This window comes from Ipomoea triloba, chromosome 10 (assembly GCF_003576645.1).
Source record: "Ipomoea triloba cultivar NCNSP0323 chromosome 10, ASM357664v1".
NCBI classification, from domain to species: domain Eukaryota; kingdom Viridiplantae; phylum Streptophyta; class Magnoliopsida; order Solanales; family Convolvulaceae; genus Ipomoea; species Ipomoea triloba.
Window position 1 is genome coordinate 27355789 of NC_044925.1, and position 21011 is coordinate 27376799.

The following is a 21011-nucleotide window of genomic DNA, read 5'->3' on the forward strand; positions in this document are numbered from 1 at the left end:
TACGTACAGCTATGCTCTTTGATTAAATTGACCATGGTTTTTAATTAGTGCTTCCTTAGCTATAGCTCATTGTTTTTGAAAATTGATATTTCTTGGCCATGATTTTAACTGCAATTTTGACTTATAACCCTCAAACTACACATGAAAAGTAAATCATGTTGATAAAAGTTAAATTCGTGACCTTTTATAGGTATAAGTCATGCCCGACCTATTCGACCACCCCTTTTGAAGCAATGTTATATGATTTGTATTAGTTGATAAGGGAGGTAAAAAGGGGAAAACAGGAAAAAAAAATGAAAATGATTCGATATGAATTCACATAGTCTTTGCAAGAGGTTGTGAGATGATACTTAAATTTAATTGGTTCTCCACTCACTAGAGGTTACGTTGTTTGTTTGATTGTCTATCATTGGTGTTGAGAGATTCATGTATAGTGAAAAATGTCAAAACTATCCAATGTCAAAGAGTAAATGAGCCTATTGCTCTTAGTTGTCCACTCATTATCCAATAGTGTTGTGGCCATAGTTGAAGAGCAACTTAATTAGAAAAGAGCTTACTATACACAATGCCAAAAAAGGGTTCAAAAGAGTTATTAGCTTCCGTTTGTGGATATTACATTAGTGGAAAGACAACTTAGAAAAATATTATCCGATACTTGATAAGATTTAGAAGTAGTGGTAAAAAACATAATAAATAATTACGTACGCACCTACGTCTTGCTAGCTGCCACCTTCCTCTTGCGTTCTTAGCTTGTTGATCTTTTTGACTAGTAAGGTTAATATTCACCCAAAAGCAGTAAAACCAACGCATATAAGTGAATGATAATATATAATTACCAAAAAGGTTACTTCTCACATTGATGGTTGAAAACGAAGAGTGTGGCGGTCTTCATCGATTGTCCGGTTTTCCATCAATTCTCACATTCCTATCTTCCTCCGAACATCTTTGCTCTTCAATTTTCAAAACGTGACATATATTACCTGTTTCTTAATAGGGAGAAGGAGAAACGCTGTTGTCAATGAGAACAAATCAAGAAAGAAAATGAAGGAAAAAAAGGGTGATATTCGAATAGAAAAAACTGCGAGTAACTATATTTACACTACTAATAATCAAGAAACGGACGATATATATATGTCACATTTTGAAAATTGAAGAGCAATATTTACACCACTAATAATTTAAAGATGTCATTGATAATTGATATATTTGTAAAGGAGGACATAAATGATAAGTTTCCATATAATTTAAAAAGAGTGACTCTTCATAACTTTACAATAAGGATTATCACTATAAAATATTCAATCTGTGTGTCTTCTGGTCACTTCCCGCCTGTGTATTGTAATTGGCATTTTTCTTTTTCCTTTTTTAGTTGGCCTATCCGCCTATGTACTCCATGCTTACTATTATCGTGTAAACGTGGTGTTAGGCAACCCCGCAACGTCGATATATGGCACATTTTCACTGAATTTTATTTTTTTTTTTTTGAAAAAATTCACTGAATTTAATAATAATAATAATAATAATAATTATTATTATTATTATTATTATTATTTGGTTAGAGCATCTTTACTTTTTATAAATTAGTATTTGTTGCTCAAATGACATGTAGTGACTCATGAAGGCGTTGTTGACTCTTTGTGCTTCAATAGGTTGAGAAAATATGTGCGAACATATCCATGCATAGTATCTAACCCTCAATACCCTCAATTGAATTTAAATAGATTATGTCTGTCGCTAACCCGAACATTTAGGTAGCAACTTTGAATTAAGTTTAGGTACCACTCATATATATTAATCTTTTATCAAACTAATATGATATCGTATCACATTAATAACCAACCCGGCCTCAAACCCTTTAACTCAACTATTTGAGCAAATGGGAAAGGTGGAGAGTTTAATTTGAATCCATATTCCTTATGAATTCCGGGATATATATATGTTGGACTTTATATGCATGTATAGTGGGTTGTTGGTAGAAACGTGCAGTGCTTTAGATGTGGTGTGGTGTGGCACTGCACGGTGAAAAAACTCAAATTTGTTTCACGCAAAAAAAGTTGGAAAGACGAAGTATCCATATTTGGCACATCTACGCTGTCAACCAATATTAATCTACTAGACATTTAGTGGAAGTTTGCGTTGTTTATTATTCCCCCCACCCCCTTAATTTTTAATTTTTTTTTCATTTTTTTTGTTGAAGTTTTGGGAGGAGGGGTTATGTTGTGTATACATTATCAATTTTAACCGTAGGAGGGGTTATGTTGTGTATGTTTCATATGTTATTAGAAGATGATAAGTGTTTGAATGTGATAAAGTGTAACGAGCTCAGTGAAGTGAAATAGAATGATATGACTTATTTTTGTGGTAAATTGGGTGGGTGGGGGTATGGGGTAGCACTTCGGCAGTACAGTACGGAACATTATTTTTTTTGAGTACTACTGACTATATTACAATTCAATATCTGTTCATAAAAGAATTAATCATAATAACATTAATCAATTTGACGATAATACCCCTAGATTTAACACCTATTTAACATAAATTTTAACAAAAGGAGTATTTGTGGTCAAAAATGAAAGTCAGAGGACCATTTATGGTCGAATTGAAAGTCGAGTACTAAAAGGAGTACTATCCCAATAGTCAGAGGACCATTTGTGGTATTAACTCTTTATGTTTATATTATATTTATGCTCACAACGCGTTGCAGTTGTATCCAATGCGCACCAGCAGAGTATGTTATATTGTTATTCCTATTTAATGATTTTTACAAAAATTTTGTATTTGCAAGAAAAAAAATTTATTAAAAACTCCGATCTATTTCTATTAGTCTAAAAATTTTAAAAAAATCATTTTTTCCTTTCGAAAAAATCCTCAAAAACTCCTCTTCGACTCTTCAAGATGCTTTTAGAAAATTGCTATATATATATATATATATATATATATATATATATATATATAAAATGATCAGGCGAATTGAAGAGGATTGAGTGCCGAGACATACACTGGACCTTTCATGTGCACGCACCACCCAACCACAACAAACATTAGTCTAGAACCCACAATCATTCAGCAATTATTTCAGCTCATATATTTTGGATAGTTTTTTGATATATATATAAAAACTCTAAGGTGTTAATCAACATTGCTTTGATTTGCACTACACCATATACTTTAATGGAGTGATTAATAACGCTGATGAGAACAATTGAGATTATATATACATGCAAAAAATTCTATGGTACTTATTAGTGCCTATTTCACCGCGGGTTGCAACCCAAAACCAAATTAGAAGAGTTTTTAGTTTGTAGGTAGTGAATACTATGAGAGTATGAGGACAATGCCCTCGTAGTATCATATACAAATCTAATGAACCTAAAACTTCTCCAATGTGTTAGGGATGTACTCAGAATTCTGAAGAGTTGCACTGCAATTATTATGCGGTGCAATCTTTCAGAAGTTCTCAAGTTCAGACGTTAAGGTTAGTTCACACCTGATTATGAACCTATATATATATGTATATATTAGAGAGCATGAGATTTAAGAAGAGTACCATCCCAAGTACATGATAGCTTCTCTTTAAGGAGTATTATTGATTATTGCGTAGAACTTTAATCTAGGGTTCATATGTTTGTGAAGGAATCTTGTTAGTGCATGGTATGTAATATTTAATTTATTAGCTTATATTTAGAGAGTTTTTTTTTGCAGCAACTGGGTGAAGAACTCAAGTCGCTCCTCCCTGCACAATAATCTAATTTCTCTATATGAAAGTAGGAAAAAATTGGGGGCCTTGATGCCTTATGAGCTTAAAGAACTTGAATAAGGTTTGATGCCTCATGAAAATGAGGCAATAATCCCTTGTTCTCATCCATGCTTGATTGACACAAATGTCCTTTGCTATGATTTCTTGGTGCATTTTCTATTGATCCTTGGTGATTTGTTCTCCCTAATCCCATAGACGTACATTGTAACATTTAAAAAGTTATATTTCCTAACTTAGCTCTATTGATGTGCTTATTTTGTATCTTTGTTGATTTGCCTATTCATGTCCATGAATGTGTTTGGATTTTTATGGGTACAAGACTTTAGTATCTAGAAGTTTACACAGAAGTACATGCATAGTGTCAATCCTCTACAACTTTTAACCATAATCCTTAACTACTATTTTTGCAATATATATATAAGTCTGGTTCTGGTGCGACATGTTTCCCAGGTGCGAGCCTGCGGATTCATTTGGTCCAGGGCAAAATTAAAAAAAAAAATCATATTTCCAGTAATCATTTTTGACTCTCTTGTGGTTTTCATTTCATATTAGTATCCTTTACAGTCGATCAGAGCATATCAGTGCTAAATCAGAGCATATTAAAACTAGGATCAGAGCATATCAAAGTATTTAATTGTGAATCTATTAAATATTTTTCCACTTATTATTGAATTTCAGCCTTTGATTTTGTTTTAGATGAATTGACATGCAGGAGAAAATGGAGGATGTGGATTTATGTCTGCCCGATTCATTATGAACGTTGACTACTGCCAGCTAGCCTATACCTACAACCTAGGCATTGCATGCATGCAATCAACCTTACTTAAAGCAGCCTGGGTTAACAAAAACAAGGACATTTTGTTGGCCTTAATTTATTGATAACCTCACAATCTTTTTATATACTCCTTTTTATTTAATGCACATTAATATTTTAATTCAAATTCTATTTCTTACCATCATTAATTGTTCATATATCGGAAATTAAAGATAAAAATTTAATACCTTCTACATCTTTGTTGGATGATAGCTGTTAGCTGATTGTTAGTTGGTTTGATTAGTTGATAGTATTGGCTGATTGTAGAAAAACATTTGGAAAATTAGTTTTTAGTTGATAGATAGCTGATTATATATGCAAAAGGACTTTTTCAAAAAGTTAATAAAAAAACTGATTTGAGAAACTTGTTGAATTTTAACTTTTTTGGAGCAATAGAATAAGCTGTTACAAAAAACTAATTAACCGAACACTTATGATTGTTTAACCAGGACAACAAATAATGTTCAAACAAATTAAAATTGACTGATATGCTAACTATTTTACCAAACAAGGCCTATGTGTTTAAGTTGATTGCTCCACAAGAACAAGAGATACGTGAAATTTACTCAGTGCAAGAAAAATGTAAATTGTTGAAATGCCTAAAGGGGGTGTATTCAATCATGACTTTCATAGAATTTTAAAGACTTTTATGAACTTTAAAAGTTTGGAGGTATTCAATTCAAACTTTTAGAGAGTATTTAAAAGTCATGCGGTATTCGATCAAGATTTTTAAAGAGTTTTTAAAAGTCATGTGGTATTCAATTAAAACTTTTAAAGAATCTTTAAAAATCATGTGGTATTCAAAAAGTTATGAATTTGTAAGGACTTTTTAATTTTAGAACTTCTGTAAACTTTTATATACTTTTCCTTCTCAAATATAAATAGTTGAAATCCAACCCCCAACCCCAAGATTTCAAAATTTTTTTTCTACCAACACTGAAGGGTTTTTTTTTTTTCTCCTTATTTAAAATTTTACTTTATAAACCTTATACCTAAATTCAATAAATTATTTTTTCTTCATTATCCTATATTTTCTACATACCTAAACTCTACCAATTTTTTTCTCTCTCCTAAACTTTACAATCTTCCTCTAAAAATTTAAAATAATATTATTTTTATTTCATTATTGCTTGTATATTTTGATTTTTTTTCTATGAACTTTTATCCCTAACTTCTAAACTTTTTCTCCTAAATACATGAACAGAGTAAATTTTTTTATCTATCACCGTCAACTTTAATTTTACTATATGTTTCGTAATATTCATATGCTTATTCGTAATATATTTTTTCTTTTTTTTTCTTTTTAGCAACATGCTATTACGAATAGTGAACTATTGTTTGCAATAGCAATTTGAGGCTACAAAGAGAAACACATTGTTGTTGTTAGCAGTCCCATATTGTTATTGCAAATAATAGCTCTTTGCTTGATACCTAGCAGTATATCAAATATAATTTTTATATATATTATTAATTTTTATTTTATTTTATGCAACTAGTAATTATATTTTTTTAAATATTAATTTCTCAAGAAAAAGTAATTATATTTTTAAATATTTTATTTGAACAATTCTATAACTATAAAATTTAGTGTTTAATATTGTTATGAATTGCTTATGAAAGTTTGTAAGGATGTATTCAATTTAGAATTTTAATGACTTTTGTAGACTTTTTAAAATAAAAAGGTTGATAAAAGTTTATGCAAGTTTTTTATACAGACTTTTATAGTCTTACAAAGTTTTAAAAAGTTTTGAACGATTCTATGAAAGTCAATAAAAGTTTATTAAAATCTATCATTTTAAAAGTTTTTAAAAATCTACAAATGTCATGATTGAATACACCCCCTAAGTATTTAATTTACTAAAAAATCTTCCTTAATTAAAAGTTAAAACAGTAAAGTTCTTTTTATTTTTAAATTTTTGGACGAATGCAAGTAAACCGTATAAAAAAAAACCCTAGTGCAACAGGTTCAATCCAGAGAGTATTATAAAAAATTGAACATTGGGGCACACTATAAAACACTGAAATTCTTATATATTTAAGTTTTTATCTATTTAATTTGTGCCTAAATCTATTTGAGTGACTCTCAAAGAAAAGGGATGCAAAATTAAGAGTATGAGAAAAATAGAATGGTGGTGTCTTTGATTATCTAAAGAATCATACAAATATACAATAAAGATGTACAATCTTAGTTCAGCAGCTTCTGCAACAATTTTATAGCATAACCCCACTCCCCCCATTTTCTTTCATCCTTAAACCATGCAGCTACAACAATAGATCCAATATATATTTGGATCGAGACGAGAGGGACATTTTTTTTTTTTTAATCAAGAGGAATACCCAACAAAGACACTGCTGTTCTTTCACAAGGACGTGCCCTAAATATATTATTGAATCGTGTTTTTGTTAAGAATCATGTAATAGCCTCCCATTACTTCAGAACCAGCAAGAGAAAGCCTTCCTTCTTCAATGGCATCTTCTTCTTCCTCTTCTCCTACTCCTCTTCTATGCATGCTCCCATGAAAGCTACCCCCATGAAAGCTCGGTTCTTTGTGCGATGGAGATTGGATCTCGATCTCAACCTGATTTCCCTTGCCTTCTACACTGCCTTCCAGTACCAATTGGCTCACTTCTACCTCTTTCCCTTTCCCCCACAATACAACGTAAACTCCTATCACAATTAGTCCCCCTCCAAGCAAACTGAGGTAAAAACGTATGAAAAAACAGTGCCATTATATATCAGCATATATATGTTTATCGATGAATATAACACTGGAGTTTAGGTTATAATCTGTCAGAAAAATGATGGTTAAGTTCGATATCAGTATATATGTTTTTCGATGAATATAATTCTGAAGTTTAGTTTATAATCTGTCTTTTTTTTTTTTTTTTTTCCCACTTATTATTGTGGAATATCGTTGTGTTTTTTTCCACCTATTATTGAATTTCAGCCTTTGATTTTATTTTAGATGAATGGACCAGATGAATAGGCACCCACGGAAAAAATGGAGATGGTGGGATTTATGTCAGCCCGATTTATTATGAACGTTGACTATTGCCAGCTAGTCTATACCTACAACCTAGGCATTGCATGCATGCAATCAACCTTTCTTAACGCAGCCTGCGTTAATAAGAACAAGGACATTTTGTTGGCCTTGATTTATTGATAATCTCACAATCTTTTTATATATTCCCTATTATTTAAATGCACATTAATATTATAATTCAAATTCCATTTCTTACCATCATTAATTGTTCATACATCGGAAATTAAAGATCAAAATTTAACACTTTTTACACCTTTGTTGGCCGATAGCTGGTAGCTGATTGTTAGTTGGTTTGATTAGTTGATAGTATTGACTGATTGTAAAAAAATATTTGAAAAATTAGTTTTTAGCTGATAGATAACTGATTATATATGCAAAATGACTTTTTCAAAAAGCTAATCGAAAAAGTTGATTTGAGAAACTTTTTGAATTTTAACCTTTTTGGAGTTGATTGCTCCACAAAGAACAAGAGATACGCGAAATTTACTCAGTGCTTAAATGAGTAAGTATTTAATTTACTAAAAAATCTTCCTTAATTAAAACAGTAAAATTCTTTTTATTGTTAAATTTTTGGACGAATGCAAGTAAACCGAAAACCCTAGTGCAACGGGTTCAATCGAGAGAATATTATAAAAAATTGAACATTGGAGCACTCTATAAAACACTGAAATTCTTAAATATTTAAGTTTTTATCTATTTAATTCGTGCCTAAATCTATTTCAGTGACTCTCTCAAAGTAAATGATGCTAAATTAAGAGTATGCAGAGAAGAAAAATAGAATGGTGGTGTCTTTGATTCTCTAAAGAATCACACAAATATACAATAAAGATGTGCCATCTCAGTTCAGCAACTTCTGCAACAATTTTATAGCATAACCCCACTCCCCCCATTTTCTTTCATCCTTAAACCATGCAGCTACAACAATAGATCCAATATATATTTGGATCGGGGCGGGAGGGGCTTTTTTTTTTTTTAGATCAAGAGGAGTACCCAACAAAGACACCGCTGTTCTTTCACAAGAACGTGCCCTAGATATATTATTGATTCATGCTTTTGTTAAGAATCATGTAATAGCCTCCCATTACTTCAGAACCAGCAAGAGAAAGCCTCCCCTCTTCAATGGCATCTTCTTCTTCCTCTTCTCCTACTCCTCTTCTATGCATGCTCCCACCATGAAAGCTACCCCCATGAAAGCTCGGATCTTTCTGCGATGGAGATTGGATCTCGATCTCAACCTGATTTCCCTTGCCTTCTACACTGCCCTCCAGTACCAATTGGCTCACTTCTACCTCTTTCCCTTTCCCCCACAATACAACGTAAACTCCTATCACAATTAGTCCCCCTCCAAGCAAACTGAGGTAAAAACGTATGAAAAAACAGTGCCATTATATATCAGCATATATATGTTTATCGATGAATATAACACTGAAGTTTAGTTTATAATCTGTCAGAAAAATGATGGTTAAGTTCGATATCAGTATATGAAGTTTAGTTTCTAACCTGTCAGAAAAATGATGGTTCAATATCAGTACAGTATATGTTTATAGATGAATACAATACTGAAGTTTAGTTTATAATCTGACAGAAAAATGATGGTTTGATATCAGTATATGTTTATCAATGAATATAATTCTGAAGTTTAGTTTATAATCTGTCAGAAAAATGATGGTTCATGGCAATTCAAATGCAAGCTAAGAGTGGAATCTGCAGAGAAGGTAATAACATTTAGTAACGAAGGTTGAGATAATACGTACGTTCCCAAGTGTATCTTCTCATCCAAGAACAAAGATCCTGCTATTGCCACCATGATCAGCATTAACGGATTGAAGATCGAGACGAATACCGGACCTTTCTTGCGTACACACCATGCAATCAGAGAGAACATCAATCCAGAACCGACAATCCCCTGCATCAATAATCACATAACAAATGTTGTTTCAGCTCTGAATCTTGTATGTATCGAGGAAAAGTACTTGCAAATAGGACTTACAGCGTATGCAACCACAAAGAGTCGGACATTCCATCCCAACTTCCACTCGTTCCAGTCCCTTACCGTACAAACTGAATACACAAACGATTGAACTGTTCCCATCGACATCATTAGAGCAGTAAATGAGTATGCACATGGATATCGCTCAGCTGCTTTAGCCTGTTGCAATAATACAGTATACAGGTCTGCTCAGCACACCTCGTGGTCTAACCAAAAAATAATACAGTATATACCTAACGGGAGATAAGGAGTGATGAATTTTAAGTTCTTGACATACAATGTGGTGCAATTAAGCAATCAAGAAGCATAAGTACTATAAGGAGTGATGAATTTTAAGTTCTTGACATACAATGTGGTGCAATTAAGCAATCAAGAACCATAAGTACTATAATGCAACATACAATTGCTATAATCTAATGATACTGATTTAAGAGGCAGGGGAGAGTGGTAATCGAAATTTCAAGCATGAATGTTCAGTTTATATACGATTTACCTGAAGAATCAACCAGCAGGAATAGCACAGACATCCTGCCAAGGCTATAACTGTGCCCAAGAAATAATTGGTTTTTACGACCTTGCTTGGTGGTGTTTTATGCAGTAGGTGAATATTAGTACTCCATAAATGAAGTTCCGGTCCTTGGTAAAAGGTGAGGAGCATCGCCCCGCCAATGCCAAACATTGTCCCCAACGCCTTTCCTTTGCCTGCTGCTGTGTTCAAACCCAACTTCTCCAACCTAGACCGACCACAATACACAATTATCTTCATCAAGAACGAGCTGATTGAACAGAATACTTTTTGCAAAAAGGTTGCGTTTAGAATAGGAAGATATGTATACCCAAGTATAACCGCAACAATGAAGGTAATGCCAGGGATGAGATTAAATATGGCAGTGGCATAGGTTGCAGAAGTATATGACAAGCTCTTCAAATACAAATTCTGCCCTAGTGATCCTCTGCAGGTATCAAAGAATACAAAATGATAACACTTTGATCAGATCATCATCAGTTATAATCTTTACACCATACAAAAATTAATTCATCATGTCTAATTAGTAATTACCACTCATATTACACATAGTTCAGTAGATCCACACTTCTTTTTTTTTTTTTTGAGTGACAAGGGAAACTGCAGCCACCGAGGGTATACTGGGTAGATCCCGCCCTATGATCTTAGCCGGCAAAGGATCACGGGTTTATCCTATGACCCTAACTAACTGGCTAAAGATTACAAGGAAGTAAACCAGCCTAAGGGCAGAAGTAAACCAGTCAAAGGGCATAAGTAAACCAGCCTAAGTTGCCCTGACCGGCTCATACCAAGAAAGCCAATAGAATGTTGGGAGCTGAACTTGTAACTTGTGGTTACCAAGCAAACAACCTTACCAACTTGGCAGGGTTTGCCCAATCCACACCTAATTTAATCACTCCATTACTGAAATTATAGCAATGTAATTAGAGGAAAGGTATCACAAGGAGCATATGAAAAGCAGATGGGTGTTCCTCTTTAATTGGTTCACAGCAAAGAAGAAGAAGAACAACAACAAAACCCGTGAATGAAAAGCAAAAACGTACAGTTACACCAAAGATGAGAGAAAAGAGGGATTAAATGAAAGAAAATGAAAGAAGAGCTCACCCAAACAGTCCACAGAGAAATGCCAGAAACAGAATAGTCCATGTTAGCTTGGGCCTCTTTTTTCTGAAATCACAATAATCCACAAAATTCAACACAGATTAGGAGACATAATACAAACTTCCATGATTAATTGAATCGATGCCCAGAAAGCCAGAACCACACCAAAATCCATATATATATATATATATATATATATATATATATATATATATATATATATACATATATTTTATATATATATATATGTATATATATATATGTATGTATGCATGCATGCAATATATCTTAAAGCCTAAACACAGAAATCCATTCATTTCTGATGTAAACCGGTCTGGGTTTTGAGTGGGCAAGTACACAAGATTGGGTGAGAGTTACACCCAATATGGTAAACTACTCCTACGCCAGTTGTTTGTGATTTACTCTCCACTACGGGTAGATAAAGATGTGAGAGTTACACTCAATATGGTAAACTCCTCCCAGGCCAGCTGTCTGTGATTTACCCTCTACTATGATGCAAGTCGGGAGAGAAATGATAAAGATGTGCCAGTTACACCTAATATGGTGAACTCCACCCAAGGGCCAGTTGAGTCTGTGATTTACCCATCCACTATCCCGCCAGGTCGGGCCAAGAAATGATAAAAGATGATACCTTTCAGCAAAATAGGAAACGGGGCCGATGAACCCGGCGGCGAAAAGGAACCGGTAAAACACCAAAATACTGAGGTTCATCCCATCGGAAGCCGCAATCTTATACAGCACATTAACGCCGGCGAAAATGGTCTGCACCGAGAGCATAATAATGGCCGGTTTCAGGTCATGCAGCAAGTTCTGTGTATCCCCCATCGCAGCCGAAACCTTCCCAGAAACCCAAAAGCTCAGAATCTAAACCAACCAAGAAAAACCGAAGGCCGTTCTTGAAAATCCGTCGTGTCTTTCTCTTCTTAAGATTCCGAGGAAAATGGGCAATAAAAGCGTCAGCGTCTCGGAACGAGGGAACGTATAGTAGACGTAGAGAGAGAGAGTAGGGGTTTGGGAGCAAGTCTATCGGGTGATGTTCTTGAAGGCGATTCCAGATACGTAGCGCATCGTGTGCGTATGTATATTAAGGCGCTCTCAGCGTTTCTCCCGCTGTATTTTTCTGCACGTGTAGGCCGTGAACGTTACGCGTGTCGGGCTTCTTGCACCTGTAATTTACTGCTTTATATTTACTTCTTTAGTAAAATTATTTGATATATCTTTTTAAAAAAAGTTGAATCCTTCTTGCACCTATAACTTACTGTGTTATATTTACTTATTTAGTAAATTTGTTCATATATTTCTTTTAAAAAAGTTGAATCTCCAATTCTAAGACTCACCGTCCGAATCGGTGCTGAGCTAAGGGCGGGCTGAGCCCATATTTTGCTAGTTTTAAAATTAAGGTGCTCTCAGCCCTTCTCCTCGACCGTGAACATTACGCGTGTCAGGTTTCTTGCACCTGTAACTTACTCTGTTATATTTAGTAAATTTATTGATATATTTCTTTTAAAGAGGTTGAACCTCAATTATGAAGTTCTACGGTTCGGACCTCAATTATAAAGTTCTACGGTTCGGATCGATCCTAAGCAAATGCAGACTGGACCTGTATTTTGCTCGTATGTATATTATTAAGGCTCTCTCAGCCTTTCTCCCGTTGTATTCTCTTGCACGTGTAGGCCGTGAACGTTACGCGTGTCGGGCTTCTTGCACCTATAATTTACTGTGTTATATTTATTATTTAGTAAATTTATTGATATATTTCTTTTAAAAAAGTTAATCCTTTTTGCACCTGTAACTTACTGTGTTATATTTATTTATTTAGTAAATTTATTCATATATTTCATTTAAAAAAGTTGAATTCCCAATTCTGAGGCCCACAGTCCGAATCGATGCTGAGCTAAGGGCGGGCCGATTCCGTATTTTGCTTGTTTGTATATTAAGGTGCTCTCAGCCCTTCTCCCGCTGTATTCGGCCGTGAACATTAGTACATTACGCGTGTCGGGTTTCTTGCACCTATAACTTACTGTGTTATATTTAGTAAATTTATTGATATATTTCTTTTAAAAAGGTTGAACCTCAATTCTGAAGTTCTACGGTTCGGATCCATCTTGAGCAAGTGCAAACTGCGCCCGTATTTTGCTCGTATGTATATTAAGGCTCTCTCAGCCTTCTCCCGTTGTATTCTCCTGCACGTGTAGGCCGTGAATGTTACGCGTGTCGGGTTTCTTGCATTTGTAACTTACTGTGTTATATTTAGTAAATTTATTATATATTTTTAAAAAATGGTAAAGTATCAATGAAAATTTATTAGATATGGAAATTTTAGGAAAATATTATTTTTTTTGTTTAAAAAAAGTTTTGTATTTTAAACTCTTTGAAACTCGTTTGGAAATAGTTTAGTGGTGGAGTTGTACTATTTGGAAATATTTTGGTGCAGTTGTGAGGTATCATTTGTGTGCGATGGGTGAGGAGTCATGTTTACACTTGCATGTTTGTTAATTGAGTGTTAATTTGCTAGGGCTTGTTGGGATAAGTTATAGGGGCTAAGGATAAATTGAGTTGGATAATGGATGAATATTAATGGGGTGGAGGTTGAGATGGTGTTGATTTTACCGGCTGAGGCAATTAATATTGTGTTTGCGTTGCTTATTGATAATATTAAAGAAATCGTTGTTCGTTGGGATTAATAATGTATGATTCATGTTTGATAAACGACTTGTTAACCGTAACACCAAACTCTTGCTAGAGAGATTGTTTCTTTGTCTAATTGTGTAGAATGACATTCTACATGTCATTCGATCATTTCTCTTGTTTTCATTATTGGTTGTTTGACTTAATGAGACTCCTTTTACTATTAAAAAAAAACTAAAAGTTTATGATGAAAAAGTTTTAATTTGCAACATTTCCTAATCAATGATGGTATATATACATACATATATATACATACATATATATATATATATATATATATATATATATATATATATATATATATTAAATTGTTGTTTTCCCATTTCTGTGCTACATAAATGAAAATCAAATAATTTGTACGTTATATAACATATTGACAGAAATGCAAATTAACACCAAAATAATTGAGAAAAATTAATAAGCGAGATAGGGATATAATTGCATAGAGCAAATTTTAAAATTTTAAAAGTTTCTTTAATTCGTGTATTCTTTAATTTATATGAGTGCCTACAATCACTATGTGCTCTTCTACTTATCTAAAGATCATAAAAAAGTAAAGCTGCTCAACTAAGGAGATCAATAACTATTCTATTAGGCAGTCAAACTTGAAATTTTGTGGTTATCAAACAAAAGAGACCACTATTTTAATTTGTGTATTCTAATATAATACAATGTGTCATGTTCAAATATTACAACCCATATGCTATTTATACTAGATGATTAATGAACAACCAAGCACTTCTCTCAACAACCAATTGGTGAGTGGTGACATCCCGGGTAACCCCAATGGATCAAATCCAATTCTTATATCATGGGCAGGATTCACAGTACACTATGGATTGTGGTACATATGTATATGTCTTATATTGTGAGATTTTATGTTTTGTGTTATAAAATTCTATATCGTAAGAGTATGAATCATGTACATGAAACAAATTAGTAATTGTGTTCTGTACCTAAAGCCACACAACCACTTGCAGAAGCCACCATGGAAGACAAGAATTTAAGTAGAAGTCATTTTTTTTGTATGTTTTAGAAGGTTATATATATGTTTGTTGGCCAACTAATTTTCTGTTTCTCCCACACCAATAGCAATATCATAGTAATCAGAATGACTGATCAATCAATGAAAATGGTGGAAAACAAAAGGTTAAAATGATCAAATAACACCAAATCATGATGAACAAACACCAAAACAGATTAACAAAAGCAACAACATTTGGCAGTTCAAACCTTCAAAGACATCAGGTGATGTTTATACTAGGAAATAAGCAGGCAGCAAGCTCGTCTCACAAAGCTATAACGAGTTTGCAATTATTGGACCGACATGAAAAGCGAGAAAAACAGGGGAATGAAAGGGAAGGGAACATCTTAACAGAAACAGCAAAGGGTTTTGCTAAAGTTTGATGACCAGAAACCAAGCCACTTACAGACACATTATAAGATTAATGAAGGTTGCTCACTTCGCACGTCTGAGCTTCAGTGACAAGTGCTCGTTCGCAAGTCTCAAAGCCTCGTTTTCTGATCTCAGTATGGCTAGCATCTTCTCCTGTTCGTGATGGAACTTCTGTTTGTGAAACAGTTGATTCTTCAGCTCGAGAATCTGCTCCTGTATCTGCAATTTTGTTTCTGTAAGCTCGAATATGCGGGACATAATCTGGTTTTCCTGTAAACCCGATCCCAGCTCAGTGTTGGGCATATTGTTTACGTCAGTAGACTGCGGATTATGATAGTCTGGGGTACGATCAAGATCAACAACGCCATGTTCTTGGCACCTCATTCTCTTCGTAGGCATCCCCGGTGGCAGAGTTTCAGCATCACACTTGTCTTTTCCTTTAATAGCCAACATGACAGACTTTTTCACGGTTGGATCGTGAGGAAGAAATGACCAGTTCGGGTTGTGGTACGACCACATTTCCTGATAAAACAGCTGTTTAGAACCCAGAATTCTCCTTGCTTCCTCTTTTGCTTCGTCAGTCAGGTCCATCAGCTCCATAAACTCGGGATTCTCAACGACACGACTTGTGTTGCCTCCAAGTATCTCGTTCAGCCTCCTGTACCTTCTGTTCAGAACGTTAAACTTGTCCTCGCATTGCTGAGCCGATGCGTGATAACCTCTTTCAGCGAAAACCCCAGAGATAACCCTCCATCTTCCTGCCCTTACTGGATCAATACTGGACAACACAAAGGCCTCGATGTAACAAACAGCAATTATCAGAATCTTCACCATCTCGTTCGTCCATTTCATGCGCTGATAAACAGCTTCCGCTCTCTCCTCACCCGCACCATCAGTGACATCTCCTCCAACGGTTTTGCCGTTACCTGCATAATCATAGAGTCTCTCAACACGATGAACATCAAGCAAGAGAAAACATTGTTCAGCATCTTGCAAATTACTAGTTGCAGATGGGATAATTGATAAAGCTATTTCCATTCAAATTATATTAGTAACCTAAATGAAAAATAAAATACGGATATCACTCCACAAAATGATTGAATCCAACCAATTAGCTAGTCTAATCCATGGCCTTATAAACCTATATGTTCTCTATTATTTTATCAATGTGGACTCTTAACAAGTCACAACCCCAGACTCGAAACTACATCCATAAAGCTATCAGCTATGAACAGAAAACCAGCAGATAGGGAACAGATTCAAACATCATATAACAGAAGCTCCTTAAAAAATGTTTTAAGGAATTTTTTTTACTATCACAGTAGATAGAAAAAATAGTTCATGCTCAAAACTATCTAGGAGCCCTCTTGTGAAAAAGGGCATCAATCAAATTCCCTTCAGGTTTGAGACAATGGGAGTCATGCCAATCTTAAGTGAGTGGTAGATTTTTAAAAATTCAGATTTCATTGAAGTTTAGGAGAAGGTGCAAGCAGAACCCTTTTAAAAAATGTGTATCATATTTAGACCTACACTCAGATATTAAAAGATTATTTTCCTTCCGATATTTCATTGTGTCAACATATTTTTGAAAAACAGAATAAACCCTTTACCAGATTGGGAAATTGAATAAATTAGATTTGAAGCCCCAAATTCCATTCAGAAATATACCAATATCACAAAATCTTATTAGGGTATGTCATTGGAGACCATAAATGCTGGTTACAAGATCTCATATGAAACCCGTCTAAGTGTCATTTTCACACAAATTTCTGGTCAGTTCTTTAAATCTCCCTTGGTTCTGCACATTAGCAAAATATAAACCAGACACAGCTTCATACATACAAGCACAGAATTATAACATTCGCTTTCCACATTTTATAAGCTGTTTCTAAGAGAGATAGGAATTGAGGTAAAGAAAGTTTTTATGCAGATTTAGTTTATAAGTCAAAATTAGTAGGCTATAACGATTGATATCAATTAAAATACCAAAGAGTAGCTTGTGAATGATCAAGCAAAAAAGAAAACCAAATCCATCACATTGTTGCAAATGTAGCAGATCAAAATATAAGAGAATTACCTTTCATCATATTTGATGACAATCCTGAGAATCTCTCTAATCCTTTACAATGTAGCTTAAGTTCAAAGCCAATGTGCCAATGCATATAAAAGAAGAGAATGCTCTCCGATAACATCGTTTTCATCGCCAAGAAGCGACAAAAAGAAGATGGAAGCCATGCATCGAACCGTTACTTAATTATTAATAATTTTCTAGACAAATGGCTAATTAAAGCACAGAGGGCAGGTGGACTAAGGTTGGCTCACTTAGGGATTTGGAGACATTGAGCATTTCAGTAAAGACATGATGGTTTAGGTGTTCACTTTTTCATAAGTAACTTAGTTGACTTCAGATTTGTGCACACTATTGTTCAAGCAATAATTTCAATTCCAATTTTTCCGTTGTAACTTTAAATTGGTTCACTTTAGGATTCAGACTTATTCATTTTTCAGTAAGAACTTTATTTATATGATGTAGACTATTTGAAAAATAATCCAAGCAATAACATTCTAGATTTTATTTGATCTTGATAATAGAAAGACATATTCACTATCCGGAGAAATTCCCCATTTTTCTAGAGAAAAGAAAGAAGAGATTTCCTTAACTTGTATATTTCTCCAATTTGGAAAACAAAGAACGGAGAAAGGAAAACTAGAGAATTGAAGTAATTCTCTTTTCATTTCCTCTTAATTTTCTTTTACTTTAATAAAAAATAAATATTATAAATAAAGAGTTAATGCCATATGGGATCCTCCTAGTATAGTGATTTTGCCACGTTTGATTGCCACTGGTTAAATTTTGAAAGTTGAAGGATCATGGATGGTTAACTTGGACCATGGATACTAACAATTTGAAAGTTGAAGGACCACGGGTGGTCAATTTGAAAGTTTAGGACTAAACGTGGCAAAATCACTATATTCGGGGGACCACATATGATATTAACTCATAAATAAATATAATTGTTGAAATTAAGGGATTGAAAAGACTAACAGGTGGCAAATAGCCACTACCCGCGAGTTAGGCGGAAGCAAAATAGGTGAGAAACCATAGAGAGAAAGAATAGATAAGATATATGATAGTATTAATAATAATAGATTACAATAAATTGTCTTTCTCTATGTTTCTATGTATTGAACTTTATAGAGATCTTATATTTGCATGAACATTGGCTAAGCCCACTCCTAAAAGATTAGGAAACCAAGCCCATTCCTAGTAGCAATAGGACTATGGTTTCCTAATATTCAACAACAATAAAGAAAGATGATTGTAACAAAGGAATCTTTGACACAATTAAATTTCTAAATCTGAAATAGTAGGGTATACTAATGTGCATCAGTTAAGGCAACACTTTAACAGTCTTGCATATGAAAATCAAACAAGAAAGGGTAAAGAAAAAGGCTCCATCATGTTTTCCCCAATGCAAAAAGGATAGTAGAATTGCCTTAGAATGAGCAGTTGAATTGTAAATCCTACTCAAGTCTCAACATAGTCAAAACTTAAGTTTTGCATGTTTCTAAACGGAAGTAAGCTCTCTTAGACCTCCATAAAAGCAGCATTATTTTCATTGACAATCATAATGGAGAGAAAAGAAGAAAATAAAAAAAGGTCCAAGTGTCCATACCGTGCCAATATGCAGTTGCTTTTCCAGTTCTTGAATGCCTAACACCTGCTTTTCCAGCTAATTTGGCTATTTATAGACCACGAACTCTTTAGCCACTCTTGAATGCCATGTTCTTTGGAGATTATATCTGTACAAATATACTGATCTTTACCCCTTTTAGAGCCAATAAATTTAAAGGAAGAATTTAGTGCAAGAATTTACTCACATTCTACCTCTTTGAAGGCATCCCAACACATCCATATCCTTAAACAGATCCTTCTTGGTGTTAATACTTTTGCTATCATTCCCTACATCCATGAAATCTTTATCAACTTTGTGAGATTCATAGGACCGGTGTCCATGAGGCACAGAATCATCTTTAGTAGTAAAAACCCATCCTAGCAGTCCTTGAGGAGGATCCTTGCTAAGAGGAAGAAACTTTTTCCCACTATGACATGAGCACATTTGTTGGTATAAACCAAAAGAAGTGCCTTGAGCTCAAATTCTCCCTAACATCCCTCCTTAATTTATCACAGCTCAAATCCAAAAGCCTAGGGTTCTAGCTCAGCATCACAAAGCCTATCCATCCCAAGCGTATAAGTGAATTTATCTTCACACTTTAAGGCAACACACAACATCTCGTTTCAAGATATCACCTTGAAGAGCCTTCCACTTCCCTTCTCCAGCTTTTTTCAATCGCCATAAAAACGGGAGCATATTCTCAAATCTATAGAACAACGGCAAGCCAAATATTCAATATTTTATCCAGGTATTTCACCAGGAAAAATGTTTTTATCAATTTCTTCCACTACATTAGCTTTGTTGTCCACAGCACTAAAGAATGCTACTTGATCATTTCCTTTCATACCAAAACAAACCTAAAAAATACAAACCAAACAGTTAAACCAATCATACTTGCTCTGCGTAGACTTCTAAAGCAGCAAACTTTATTTTAGCCCTTCATTTGGTTTTTTTTTTTTTTTTTTTGCCAGCTTAAATCTTATGTTGATTTCCTCGAATAATTCACATGGGTTTGCTTACATACTGTTAAAAAGATCCATGTTAGGTAAATAATCCAATCAGAGAGGGCATAGCTGTGACAAGTAACAGACTAACAGCAAATTGAAACTCAAATTTTCGGCAAAAAAGACGATGATTCGAGAAATTTACTAACAGCAAATTGAAACTCAAATTGAAACCCATGAGAAATTTACCTCAAAATAGTAGCAGACCCGCAATTCAATCAAGATTCTGGAATGAATCATTGTAAGGATGTTTGTGTTGTCCTTTGGTGAGCACTGAGCAGCGAAAATGAAGTGCCAAAGCCAGTCTTCGGAAACCAGAAGTACTGAACCGGAGTTCCCACTAGGCCAGAATTGAACTCGAAATTGCAATTAGGTCATCACATTCAAAAAGAAAAATGTAATTAAAATAATTAGTTTAATTTAAACATTTTGGATTTTTGGGCCTACATTTATCGGCCTGGGAAGATCACTACTACTTTGGGCCTATATTTATCGGCCCAAAATTAATCTGATTGTGCCCAAAATTTGAGCCCGTCACAGGTCAGAGGAGTTCGAGAAATAAGCGGGTCAACCCGTTTTGGGAGGAAGCTATCTTTCACTCTCTTCTTCCTCACAGAGTTAGGTAAGCTCCATTCCTCGCTTCGTTCTCATCATCAGATCCGAATTCAACAATCTTCTGCTCCGATCTACTTATATAGGGTTCCATCTCATACATAAAAATTTATTCTTTTGTTTATAACTGCGTGCAGATTTGTAATGCAAGTTTCTTTGCTAATTTCATGTGAATTTACTGTGTTTTGCAGGCCATCAACCTCTTACTTTTGTTTATCTCCATTCGACATGTGAGTTTTTTTTTTTTGGTTTATGGTAAAATTATGTGAATTGCATGCCTAAGAATGTATGTTGATCACAAGGCTTAGTTTTATCTTGTGTGAATAATCTGGATTAATAATTCATTCAGATTGGAATTTGTTTGCCAATCAATTACTTGAA

At 34.2% G+C, this 21011-nt stretch overlaps 2 protein-coding genes across 5 annotated transcripts; both read right to left on the minus strand.

Moving 5' to 3' along the window:
• Positions 1-8346: 8346 nt before the first annotated feature.
• LOC116032054 (WAT1-related protein At1g25270-like) lies at positions 8347-12270 on the minus strand. Its single transcript, XM_031274444.1, has 7 exons — positions 11885-12270; positions 11236-11298; positions 10442-10558; positions 10099-10339; positions 9606-9764; positions 9370-9521; positions 8347-8968 (listed from the first exon to the last, which is right to left on the minus strand). The coding sequence occupies exons 1-7, from the start codon at positions 12076-12078 to the stop codon at positions 8653-8655; spliced, it is 1242 nt and encodes a 413-aa protein (XP_031130304.1). The 5' UTR covers positions 12079-12270; the 3' UTR covers positions 8347-8652.
• Positions 12271-15077: 2807 nt separating this feature from the next.
• Positions 15078-20373, minus strand: LOC116032447. Of its 4 annotated transcripts, none has more exons than XM_031275009.1 (4): positions 20208-20373; positions 19227-19871; positions 19015-19141; positions 15078-16263 (listed from the first exon to the last, which is right to left on the minus strand). In XM_031275009.1, exon 4 carries the CDS (start codon positions 16187-16189, stop codon positions 15401-15403), a length of 789 nt encoding a protein of 262 aa, XP_031130869.1. In that variant the 5' UTR covers positions 16190-16263; positions 19015-19141; positions 19227-19871; positions 20208-20373; the 3' UTR covers positions 15078-15400. The 4 variants fall into 4 exon arrangements, with proteins under 4 accessions (XP_031130869.1, XP_031130870.1, XP_031130871.1 ...); XM_031275010.1 differs by having other exon boundaries at positions 19015-19154; XM_031275011.1 differs by having other exon boundaries at positions 19015-19126; positions 19220-19871.
• Between the last annotated feature and the right edge of the window lie 638 nt (positions 20374-21011).